Source organism: Typha latifolia, chromosome 7 (genome assembly GCF_019914945.1).
Source record: "Typha latifolia isolate L0001 chromosome 7, TyphaL0001v2, whole genome shotgun sequence".
Taxonomy (NCBI): domain Eukaryota; kingdom Viridiplantae; phylum Streptophyta; class Magnoliopsida; order Poales; family Typhaceae; genus Typha; species Typha latifolia.
Genome location: NC_133092.1, coordinates 3,627,651 through 3,640,471, shown reverse-complemented (window position 1 = coordinate 3,640,471; position 12,821 = coordinate 3,627,651). Strand labels below are relative to the sequence as shown.

General features: G+C 39.6%; 2 protein-coding genes across 2 annotated transcripts; both read left to right on the top strand.

Annotated features, from left to right (window-relative positions):
- Nucleotides 1-1,840: 1,840 nt before the first annotated feature.
- On the top strand, nt 1,841-3,925 carry LOC140792102 (amidophosphoribosyltransferase, chloroplastic-like). The gene has a single exon (XM_073142938.1). The coding sequence runs from the start codon at nt 2,015-2,017 to the stop codon at nt 3,653-3,655; it is 1,641 nt and encodes a 546-aa protein (XP_072999039.1). The 5' UTR covers nt 1,841-2,014; the 3' UTR covers nt 3,656-3,925.
- A 2,555-nt stretch (nt 3,926-6,480) lies between these two features.
- LOC140792103 (3-phosphoinositide-dependent protein kinase 1-like) lies at nt 6,481-12,279 on the top strand. Its single transcript, XM_073142939.1, has 11 exons — nt 6,481-7,091; nt 7,523-7,703; nt 7,854-7,906; nt 7,974-8,075; nt 8,170-8,275; nt 8,354-8,432; nt 9,776-9,941; nt 10,750-10,884; nt 10,970-11,136; nt 11,398-11,620; nt 11,705-12,279. The coding sequence occupies exons 1-11, from the start codon at nt 6,915-6,917 to the stop codon at nt 11,786-11,788; spliced, it is 1,473 nt and encodes a 490-aa protein (XP_072999040.1). The 5' UTR covers nt 6,481-6,914; the 3' UTR covers nt 11,789-12,279.
- Nucleotides 12,280-12,821: the final 542 nt, after the last annotated feature.

The following is a 12,821-nucleotide window of genomic DNA, read 5'->3' as shown; positions in this document are numbered from 1 at the left end:
ATAACAAAAATATCTTAAATTGGATGAGCTAAGTATTATCTAATCTAGATATAAAATAGTAATTTTAAAATATTATTATTATTAAGTATTAACTTTGTTATTAAATTAATTACTTATTTCAGGGAATTTTTTTTTCATATTCTGACATATTTCACATCTCCTGGTTTAAAATAGTCAAATATGAGCATTGAATATTTTCAAAGCTTGCATTACTATGTATTCAAAGCTTGCAGTACTGTTGAAGTCCGAGGACCAAAGATAGCCCACACATTCATTGAAACGTAGACTGTCCAAGAAAACAACAACTACAATATCCTCTACTTCAAATTCGTATTTATAGGATTGCCCAAAACTTTATCTAAAACTTCCTCCAATACCTCTCTCTCTCTTCTCTCGTCCACCTATAAGTGCACCTCATCAAAGTATGGAGGCGCCGTCTCCGCCTCTCCTTTTCAAGTGGAGGGAAAAGAACCGAGATTGGCATTGTGGTTGTGGGTCAGCTTTGGTTTCTAATCCTTTTACTGGGAATTTGGTACGAGTCTCTCTCTCTCAAAACTTCTTTTCCTTGAAAGATGCTTATAAATTCTTAATCATCTTCAATTTTTAGAAGACCTATTTGTGATACAGGAGATCTTTTATAGCTGGATAGCTAGTACCTCCATTCCAATCTTGATCCACTCCAATTTTGGGTGGGGTCCAAAGTGCAAAACTTTGACTTCAGAGAGGTTTCATTTTCGGGTCCCACCTGCACAAGGGCGGTGGAGTAGAGTGAACGACCGTCTCAAGGTGGGCCCACTTCTCGAGCCAATCACCCGTCAATGAGCACTGCGCGATAAGAGTGGCCCCCCAGTTGTGGACTGTGGGGACCACCGGTCTAGGGTTTGAGGTTCCTTGGAATCATTATCTGTGGACGTCTGATGCGCATTGGACGGCCAGGATTGCTCAATCGTCGCGACCGCCGCTGCCTCATGGACTGTCCCGGTTCAATGCAGAAGGCAGTGAATCTTGATTCGTACTATTATAAGGATATCGTCTTTTCATTTTACACCCTGCATTATTTATATTTTTAAAATTTAACCATCCTATTTGGATTGCTTTGACTATTTTCTTCAAAGTTAAATTTTATACCCAAGTACGAGTACTTCCGAGTAAATAACAGTATTTTAGAGTTCACTATGCATAATTTACAAAACTATTATAAATTTATTAGACAAACGAATTGGAGAAAAGAATAATTTGAGGCCATTTTAGGTATTTCGGTAATTTGAGTAGAATTATAGGAACAAATCTCATATAAAAAAATTTATAGACTAAGGTGATTTATATATTAGACCGAGGAGGTAGAAAAGAAACCTTTAATAACATATAGAATAGTATCACTTAATAGTATTTAGCTGGGTGATACCACGCCGTAGAATGAACCTCTGTATTAGGATAGACTTATATTTTGTAGGACACAATGTAATCTTAAATCAAAAGAAAAAATAAATACAATAGTAGTTTAGAATGTACTCTATAGTACTTTATTAGAAATACGAGGGTCAAACTAGAATAAAAATAACAATAAATATAGATTGACGCCAACCACCGAGAAACACGGGTACACGACAGAATCTATTTATCAATCAAGTTTATTATTCTCAATAATTGAAACATACTGAAGTGCTCTTTTTGTATATTAAATGTCGAGATTATATATATATATAACGATGAATTGATGTAGTTTATACATACATGGGCATGCAAATGTAATTTTCATTATAATTGTTCCAAAATTATTATTTTGATTATTAAAAATAAATAACAAATAGGAAAGACTCCATCTGAAATCAATAAATTCACATCTTTATGGGACTCTTCCGTAAAGCATAGTAGGTAGATTTCGTTTCGAACTCCAACTGGCCGGAGTCCATCTCTCCTGCGCATACCAACCTTTTACCCCTCTGCGTGCGCCTCTGAAAATCCCCATCTTTCCCCGGTTCTTCTTTTCCAAAGCTCTCACCTTTCCTATCCCATGGCGGCCGCCACCACCGCCGCCGCCGCCGCCGCCGCCTTGCCCTCTTCCCGCCTCCTCCCTTCCTCTTCCTCCTCCTTCTCCCCCAAAACCCTAATCTCTCTTAGTATCCCACCAAAGCCCTTGCCTTTCTCCTCCTCTTCTCTCCTCCTCCGCCCCCGCCGCCACTTTCTCACTCCCATGGCTACGGCGGCGGAGGAGCACGAGAACCCGTACTCCTCCGTCTCCTTCTCCTCCGATAAGCCCCGCGAGGAGTGTGGCGTCGTCGGCGTCGTCGGCGACTCGGACGCTGCCGGACTCTGCTACCTCGGGTTGCAGAAGCTACAGCACCGCGGGGAGGAGGGCGCCGGCATCGTGGCCTCGGACTCGTCCTCCCTCCGCTCTGTCACCGGCCTTGGCCTCGTCGCCGACGTCTTCTCCGACCCCTCCCTCCTCTCCTCCCTCACCGGCCCCGCCGCCATGGGCCACGTCCGCTATTCCACCGCCGGCGCTGCCGCTTCCTCCTCCAACGTCCAGCCCTTCCTCGCCGGCTACCGCTTCGGCCAGCTCGCCGTTGCCCACAACGGCAACCTCGTCAACTACCGCCTCCTCCGCTCCCAACTCGAGTCGCGCGGCTCCATCTTTAACACATCGTCGGACACCGAGGTCATCCTCCACCTCATCGCCACCTCCACCGCCCGCCCCCTCCTCTCACGCATCGTCGAGGCCTGCGAAGCCCTGGAAGGCGCCTACTCCCTGCTCTTTCTCACCGCCCAAAAGCTGTTCGCCGTAAGGGACCCGTTCGGATTCCGCCCCCTCGTCATGGGCCGCCGCCCCAACGGCGCTATCGCGTTCGCCTCGGAAACTTGCGCGCTCGACCTCATCGACGCTACCTACGAGCGTGAGGTCCAACCAGGGGAGGTCGTCGTCGTCGACACCCGAGACATGTCAGTGTCTTCGGCGTGTCTAATGCCCCGGAAGCCCCGGAAAGCTTGCATCTTTGAGCACATCTACTTCGCCCTGCCTAATTCCGTGGTCTTTGGCCGCGCCGTCCATGACTCAAGGTCAGCGTTCGGGCGTGCGCTCGCAGAGGAGTCGCCTGCCCCGGGCGCGGATGTCGTCATCCCTGTTCCGGATTCAGGGTTTTATGCAGCTTTAGGGTTTTCACAAGCCTCGGGGATTCCCTTCCAGCAGGGGCTGCTAAGGTCTCACTACGTTGGCCGGACATTTATCCAGCCATCACAGCATATTCGGGACCTCGCCGTCAAACTGAAGCTTTCGCCGGTCCGCGGAGTTCTCGAAGGCCGCAGCGTGGTTGTGGTAGATGACTCAATCGTGCGCGGCACCACATCGTCCAAGATTGTGTCGCTCCTCAGGGACGCGGGTGCCCGGGAGGTCCATATGAGGATTGCCAGCCCCCCTGTAGTTGGTTCTTGCTACTATGGTGTCGATACCCCGAGTGCGGATGAGCTCATATCCAATAGGATGAACACCGAGGGGGTGAGGAGAGAGATCGGGAGTGATTCCCTTGCCTTCCTTTCACTTGACAAGCTCAGGGGGTTGCTTGGGGATGAGGCGCCCACGTTCTGCGATGCATGCTTCTCGCGTGAATACCCAGTGCCGCTGAGGGAGCCTGAGGTCGTGTGTGTGGGGGAAGACTGATGCTGAGCCTGGATTGAACCATTTCTTAGGAACCAGGAATCTCAATCTATCCATACATTCCTGATATAGAATGAATTCTGGATGAAAAAAAAATTTTGTTTTAGTTTAACCCTTCCGCATTTTCTTTCATATTTTAACTTTCAGATATTCTAGATATTCTGTCTTATGAAGGTATTAGTTCATATCTTCTCTGATTTATAGTATGCAATTCTTTTGGGATTCAGAATATATATTATGTGAGCTAATGCTTTGCTCATTTTCTGATTGCTATATCTTCTTTTTGGAGGCCTTTATATGATAATTGGTTTGGTTATGTTCTTTTTCCTAAACCTACTGTCAGTTTTTTTTATCAGTGTTGAACATATGTTATATACTTCACAAAAATTATGCAGTATTACACTATTACTTACATCTGACAGTTGTCAATGTTTGTCTAGTTTCTATTTCATACTTTTGTGCGTATGAATTGGTTATGGCCCTAGATTGTAAAGTAGTTAGCATGATGTCTTGAACATTAGGTGCACACTTATTTAAGCACTTGATGGTATATCACATAAAATTTGGATTTATCAGGTAGTGTGGGTCTGTAGCCGATGTGGAGTCTTCCATTGACATTAGAAACGCTCAATTGAGTTGACTTTCAAGTGTTCCAATTGGATGCCTTGAGTTACACTTTGTATGCAATTTCATAAATATATAAATAATGCTGTTAGTCTCCTGTAGGTCCAGCTTAAGACTGAAACATGTAATTTATGTACCCTGATAGGTATACAACTGAACATGTAATTTTTTTATCCATTGCGATCTCTTTCTGTTATCTGCTTAAGTTCTTTGAAGTAGATAGTAGTTAGGCAGTGTCTGATGAAAGATATAACACACGAGTATTTGATGATACCCTGTTAGAAGCCTCTTGAAAACTTGTGTTTATTTGTGATTGTCAAACAACTTATATTTAAGAAAGGAATATATTGAGTTGTGGTAGATCTTGTTTGGAAATCATTATGTTTGTGCGGTATGTTTGGTGAGGCTTGATCATTTATAGGTCATGTTTAATATATAATATGCATATACTTATATATATTTATTGTATAATATGCATATACTTATATCTGAATGATGCCTGAAGTTTATGCTAGATCCTGTACTTGCGGAAGTTCGTTTCTGACTAATTCATTGATTACATTTTTTTCCGTTTCAAAGATATATAACTCCTGAAAAGTAGAGCTATATGACAGTTCAGTGTCAAATGGTGATTGGAATGTTCATAGAGATGCCTAATGAATAATTCTATGCCGAACTTCATCGATGGTTCTCAGCGGGAGAATCTGCAACTATACTTAATGATGTTTTGCAGAATAGTTTATGTTATCTGATTTAATTATGTTAGTTGTTGACTAATTTAAGTATTTATCTATGGTCTTTATTACCTTGATGCTTTTTGATATATTCTGTTGAGATCAAAAAGTGTTTGTTGTATCTTGCACCTCATTGATTCAAGTAAGGTTGGATAAATGGAAAGCTGCAAATATTAATCTTTTCTTTCGCTTTTCAGTTTATGTTATTTGTCTAATAATGATGATTCATATATTATTACAAACTTCTGATGCTTTATAGATTATGCAACCTAGGATGATATGTAGATAAGAGTCTTTTTTGTTTAGATCCATATGTTTACCTTTAGCTCTTCCTTATTTTCCATCTTGCTGAATTTTAGGTCATGTTTCTATTTTCAAATTAGCTTATGATATTCCCCTATCTAATAAACTCTGGGCAGTTGACCTGTTGTTCCATAGACAGGTAGAAGGTATGTTTTAGGTTCATTGTGTTGGCATTATACTGCAAATTCAATGGCTTGTCCTATCTGCTTCATTTGATTTCTGTGAATGCTTCAGCTGTCAGTACTCAGTAGCACCCTAAGCTGTAAAGAAGCAATTCTTGGATCAAAGAAATCCATAGAATCATAGATCTGAACACACAGTTGTAGCTCATAATTCCTGTGCAAGTTCATTGATGAGAACCACTGGAGTTCTGTATCGTTCTCGCGAGGCGGCCTAATTCTTGAATTCCTTCACATTTCTAGTATTATTTTGTCCTATAAATCTTGTTTGAATGCGTTCCTTCTGCAATATTTGGAATGGTTTTCATCCTTGGCTTCATGGGTTTGTTTCTGAGTTGCATCTCATAGGAACATACAGTTTGCTTGTTTACTAGTCAACATTGCTGTATTCAATATCAACTGCAACATTACTGCTTACATCTGTCAGTATTTACATCATACATCACTATTCTGTAATCAGTGCATTTTGTTGTGGTCTTCCAAAGTCAAGAATGTATACTGAAAAGTTCAAAATCTTTGCACTTGCTCTTTTTCTACATCTGTCATTCATCTTTTTCTCTACAAGAAGGTTGAACTTGCTCTTGCAATCTGCAATATAACTGGAGTAATTTGCAAATTGGTTTGTGTGTACATTGTTAGTTTATTTTACTTTAATTGCTATTCTTTTGGTGGTCTTATACATCTAAAAAAACCTTAAAATTTTCATTATTTTCTGGTACTAGTTGGGATCCACTAAGCACTAACAGAGGGCTAAGGCAATTTATTTTATAGAGAAAAGAAAAATAAAATGAAGTGCTTTATTTCTTTTTCTTTTTAAGAAAAAAAGAAGAAGAATCCGTTAGTTAGTAGATACCTTCCCCCAATCATATGCGTGGTTGTCGCTTTATTGGGGGCCTAAAAAAAATACTAATTACGAAAAAAGAAAAAAAAAAAGAAAAGAAAAAAGTTTTAGAGAAGGTAAAGAAAGAGAAGCCCCACCACCATCATTAAACGCCGAATACGTCCCCTGGCCCGTGTTGATCCCCTTCTCTCCCCCTCCCTCCAATCCGCTTCCGTTTCCGATCTCAATCCCAAACCCTTATTTTCCATCGGATAATTCGACCCATGATAGGTTTATTCGCGAAACCAGGGGGGGAGAGGGGGGTAGATTGTGAGATAAAGCGTCGATAAGCAACTCCAAGGCGCGGCCTTGGGGCGGCGCAAGATTCGATTTTTAAGGCTGGGACGGTGGCAGTCGAACGATTCCACCTTTCCCTTCTTTTGGGCTCTCGCTTTTATCAGTCAAGAGAGGTGAGAGGAGGTGGAATCCGATGATTCCGCGGGGTCACCGTTGACCGATTTCGCCATTGGAGGCCGTGAAGGAGGGAATCCCTCGACGAAGGCGCCCAGGGAGGTGAGCTGGATGTGAATAGAAAGGGGGTGATGGCGGTTGGAGGAGGAGGAGGGGAGGAGATGGAGAAGGATTTCGAGACCAAGCTAAGGTTGCAGAAGGGGTCGGTGCAGAGGGCGAACAGCATAGCGTTTAGAGCGCCCCAGGAACAGTTCACCATCAAAGATTTCGAGCTGGGGAAGATCTATGGCGTCGGTTCTTACTCAAAGGTGTGAGCTCTTCGGGATTTTGTTGTTTCTCCTTGCGGGTTCTTTTGTTTTATCGCATTTCGCTTCGTGAGTTTGTTTTGCAAGTGGTGATTTGGTGTTAGATGTGTTTATAGGATCTGGGTTTCTTTTCTTTTCTTGATGGAATTTGGATGTGGATGTACAGAATGGCGAGGAATGTAATAGGAGAGGTGAAATATAATCTATGTCAAGATTTGGATCTACTCTTTAGGTATTTGGGCCGTTTTAATGTGTAGAGGCACACTGAAACCAATTGTGGTCTTGAGATAGAATAGTGACTTGTAGCAAATTGTTTTTATTCTTATTATCTTTTGAATTTTGGAGCAGTATAATTCTTTTAGTAATAGTTATCTTTGTCACCATTCTTCTCTTCTCTTTACAAATCATGGACTTCCTAATGTGGATTCTTACAGGTAGTGAGGGCAACTAAGAAGGACACAGGAAATGTGTACGCGTTAAAGATTATGGATAAGAAATTCATTACAAAGGAAAACAAAATATCTTATGTAAAGCTGGAGCGTATCGTACTTGATCAGTTGGATCACCCAGGCATTGTCAGACTATATTTTACTTTTCAAGATACTTACTCCCTATGTAAGTTCTATCATGAATGATTTTGTCAGCTGTTTTCATCTTTCTGATTTTTGTTGTGGTCCTTGTAGATGAACTATATTTCACTGAATTGAAGGCAACCAGCCCTCATATATATTTTCTAACATTTTTGTGTTGATGGTAACTCTCTAGACATGGCACTTGAGTCTTGTGAAGGCGGAGAGCTATTTGACCAAATTACTAGGGTAAGTATCAAATACCTTATACTTTGGAACTGTAGTACGGTATTTGATTTTATCCACATGGTCGCAGAAAGGTCATCTATCAGAGGATGAAGCTCGCTTTTATGCCGCAGAAGTTATTGATGCTTTGGAGTATATACATGGCGTAGGACTAATTCATCGAGATATTAAGGTAAATAGGGATCATGTAATTGTGTATTTATTTTGTCACCTTTTCTCTGCAGGATGACTTAGTCTAAATTATCTAATTATTTTGATTATTCCAGCCAGAAAATTTACTACTTACTCCAGATGGGCATGTAAAGATTGCTGATTTTGGTAGCGTAAAGCCAACAAAGGACACTCGAATAACTGTTCTTCCAAACTCAACAAGTAACATTATAGCACATCCAGAATTCACCTCTGCTTAGACCTTCAAATATATAAACATTATACTTATTGCTGTTTCAGATGAGAAAGCGTGTACTTTTGTTGGAACAGCTGCTTATGTTCCTCCGGAGGTTCTCAATTCTTGCCCGGCAACTTTTGGGTAAGGGCATAACAGGAATTATCAACTTGTATTAGTATTGGAAGACTTTGAGGACATTAGACAACTCAAGTATTGGGTTCTACTTTCTTAATCATTTTTTCCCTATGTCTGTGCATTGATAAAGGAGCTGTAATTCACTTGCATATGGATCGTTTCAGAAGTCGGTTATCATTCATGGAAAACATAAAAAAATCACTCGTTTAGCTCTTTATCTTTTGAACTTCATATTTATAGAAGATATCATCCCTTTGAGTCATTGAAAGTCTAGTTTTTCTTTTACTGATCTTTCGTTTCCTTTTCTCAGGACTGTCGGTCCCTTATTTCATCTCTACCCTCTCTAAGATTTCCCTTTTTAAGTCTATCGAGTAGAATCTAGTGATGATCCTTATATTCCTTGAGTAGCAGTAGGTTGATGAACAAACTATTTGCTCGAGTAATAGTATATTGGCAAACAAGTACTTGTGAAGCAGTTTTTAGTTTAGTATTTTGCACTGGTGAAGTTAGAAATCTTCTGTTATATATATTGCAAGCAAATATGGAAGTTCAATTTCCGTTCTTTGGATCATGGAGCTTCCCAAAGTGAAAAATAAAAATGGTTAAGGTGGGATTGTTAGTTTACAATTTCTGTGCATTATTTCACAAGCATTGACAGATATCAGAATGTCATTCTTAAGATGGGAAAGGCCATAAGAAAATGCCATTGCAGACACTTTTGATATATTGTGTATGAGTAGATACATATTATAAATTAATGGACCATTGTTATGAGCCACAACTTGACCATACTGGCTACTGATATTAAGAGACCATCTATTGATTATCTGCTAGTTGCTTATACAAGATTTATCATTTTTCATTACTTAACTGTGGCTGCAATCAGCTCTCTGTAGATGGTAAGTGAAATGCTTAAAATTATTTATCATATTTGGATATGATAAAGTAACAGTTGGATTCTGCTCAATTTTAATTGAAGGAGTCAAAGTAATAGAAAGGGCGCTTGCAATACAACTATGATAGATGCATGAAGCTCCCGCTGGTAGCGGGTCTGCAAAGGGCAAGACAACCTTACTCCTATTGCAGGAGAGGTTGTTTGACTTGTTTCTGTGGCTTGATCTGACAGTAGATGCATGGTGATGAGTTATACCATGACATAAGTGACATTCTCTATGTTTGGAAATTACTTTTGGAAGTAACTAGCTTTGGGAAATCTTGGCATGCCTGTAACCATATTTGGCAGCTCTAGGAAAGAACTCAATGAGATTACATATTATTTATTGATTTTTCAATTTATGGATGCAATGGCTATGTATATGTTCCTGATGTAGTTCTCTGTCCTATAACAGGAATGACCTATGGGCCCTTGGGTGCACTTTATATCAAATGCTTTCTGGTTCTTCCCCTTTTAAAGATGCTAGTGAATGGCTTATTTTTCAGAGAATCATAGCCAGGGACCTCAGATTTCCAGAACATTTCTCTGTGGAAGCAAGAGATCTTATTGACAAGTTACTGGTAGGTGACAAATTCCTTTTTGTTTTTATATGAAGAAAATAAATAAATAATATCTGTATTATGCATGTAGAAGACTTCTTGTTCTTTGATTTGCGAAAGATGTAATGTGAACTTCTATAATCTTTTAGGGTGCTTAGTGAGGACTTTTTTAATATGTTATCTTGATGAAATTGATGAGGACTGATGTCTCATGTACAGTTCATAAGTTGTTTTGTCAGGCAGTATTGCTTATATGGTCATGGATTTGGCCACCAGATTGGTATGCATCAGAATTCAGTAAATAAACCTAATATCTTGGTGTAGGTTTGTTAAAATGGTTTCACAAGCTTGTGTGCACATTGATTCTGAAATGGTATACCTATTTGGATCACGAACAATTTATTCTGTGTAATATTTTGATGATTTGATCCAGTCTACATACCAACAGTCTGCTCTTCATAGTTAATATTTTGTTTATTGATAAGTGATAACACTCCTTTGCTCTGCCAATGTGGCTCATCTCTTCCCACAATTGCGTCTTACAGTAATATCATAGCTATCTTTTCTTGCTTGATGCTGCAGTAATCCCCGTCTTCAAGATTGTATAACCGTGGAATTTTGAATATAGCATCGTCTATACTCGACTTGGATTAATCTGGCATGATCTGTTTTCCAGTACCTGTTGCTCATACGATCTTGTGTCAAAGTACCTCTTTTCATTTATGGTAAACCTTGTGTAATGACTCGTTGTTGTGGAAAATGATCTGTCAAATATGTTTTGTTGGCATAGCTCCGCTAGCTTCTTGTTTTGATCCTGTTTTAATTGCAGGATACCGATCCTGGCAAAAGGCCAGGTGCTGGACCTGATGGCTATGCTGTTCTCAAGATGCATCCTTTCTTTAAGGGAATTGACTGGAAGAATATACGGAATACACAGCCGCCAAAGCTTGCTTTGGACAGAAATGTACCATGTTTTTCTTATGCCCATTTATCATTTATGAAAAGTACTCAAAAGAGTATTTTTTTCATACTCCAGCGTACTATTGCAGGAGGGTGAGGATGACGATACTCAGGAATCTTGGAACCTGACACATGTTGGAAGCGGTCTGACTAACCAACATGCCACCCAGGATGGAAATAACTGTGCCACGTCATCTTCTGAATCACAATCCCACATATCAAGGCTAGCTTCAATTGACTCTTTCGACTCTAGATGGTAAGCCAAAGAAATTGATACCATCATCTATAGTTAATTTTCTGTGCAACTCTTACTTTATTACGTTGATTGTTGCATGCTTGGCGTGCATCACCACCAAATTTTTTGCTGAAGCTCTTTACCTAGTAATCAGTTTGAGTGTCAAGCTTTGTATTGACTTTTCCTCTTTCCTTTCTTAGTTTGTGGTTTATATATGATGGTTAACCGTAAAGAAACAGTGGGTCATATAGTACATAATGCTCACTTCCATTGTAATGACAGGAAGGAATTTTTGGAGCCTGGGGAGTCTGTTGTTATGATTTCCATGTTGAAGAAAATCAGAAAGCTAACAAACAAGAAAGTGCAACTAATCCTCACTGACAAGCCCAAGTTGATATGTGTGGATCCTTCTAGGATGATCGCTAAGGGAAATATACTCTGGTCTGATAATCCCAGAGACCTTAGTGTCCAAGTAGCAAATTCATCACATTTCAAGATATGCACAGTATGTTCATCTGCATTAATTTTAGTGTCTTTTTGAGAAACCATCTATTTATTCACCGAAAATTATATGCCAATTTGATTTCAGCCAAAGAAGGTGTTGTCATTGGAGGATCCGAAACAGCGAGCGTGGCAATGGAAGAAGGCAATTGAAGGCCTCCAACATCCCTGAAGACACTGAGTTACATGATCACTCATTTATGTTTACATCAAAATGGATGAATATACATGTTGGATAAACTACTGCTGAGGAGAATTATCACAGAAACACTGCACTCCCTTTTCCTGGTTATGGGGGCTTTTACTTCACAGAAGCTTTTCAAGAGCTGATTGCTGGTGTTGCTGTGCTTCATCCCATCGAAAATTACTAATTCATACGAACCTGTGGTATTTTTTTAAAAAAATTTAGATTGGTTTCTAGCATAAATTGTTGGAATTTTAAGCTGATACTGAGTGTGGATGAGTAAGGTTTGTGCCTATGGGACTTTATAAGAGAGAGAGCCAAACATGAGGAGAGCATCACATCTCTTTGTTTCGTATCACTTTTGTTACAAATTTTGTCAACCAAACTGACCTTGTGCTCATTATTTATCACGCCTCTGTTGTATTATTACTTGCTTCGATGATGATGGAATACATTGATTTTTTTCCCCTTCTTTTGAATTTAAGACCAGTACTTGTTGATTCTTACTGCTATGTGTTGGCACATACTAAATTGATGCGTTTAGTGTTAAATAAATCAAGTGCATTGTCTATTGTCATCGACTTTTTGGGTCCTAAGGTTTAGATTTTAGCTAATTCAAATGCCATAAAATATTAAATTTATATGCAGGCCAGCTATTTTTAATATATCTATATGCACTTTGTTACTCCCGAAATTATTATGGGAACTCAAAACTGAAAAGGTTGAAGCACCTAATCCTGGAACTTTGTTGCTAATGACCCAAAAATAAATCAAATATTCAAAAATTTGTTTGAATCTTACATGAACTCAAGGTCATTATTCTCAGACTTACAATGTTACATTTTCATGTGAAAAATAGCATAAATAGCCTACTAAACATTAATGCAATTATGAACCATACAGTTCATATACATTAGTGAACTGCTTGAGTATACCAGCCATTCAATAGTTGGTCTAATACCAGAGAATCTAATGCAATAATCGTATTCTTTTCCATTAAAATCCAGGCGAAAGATCATTG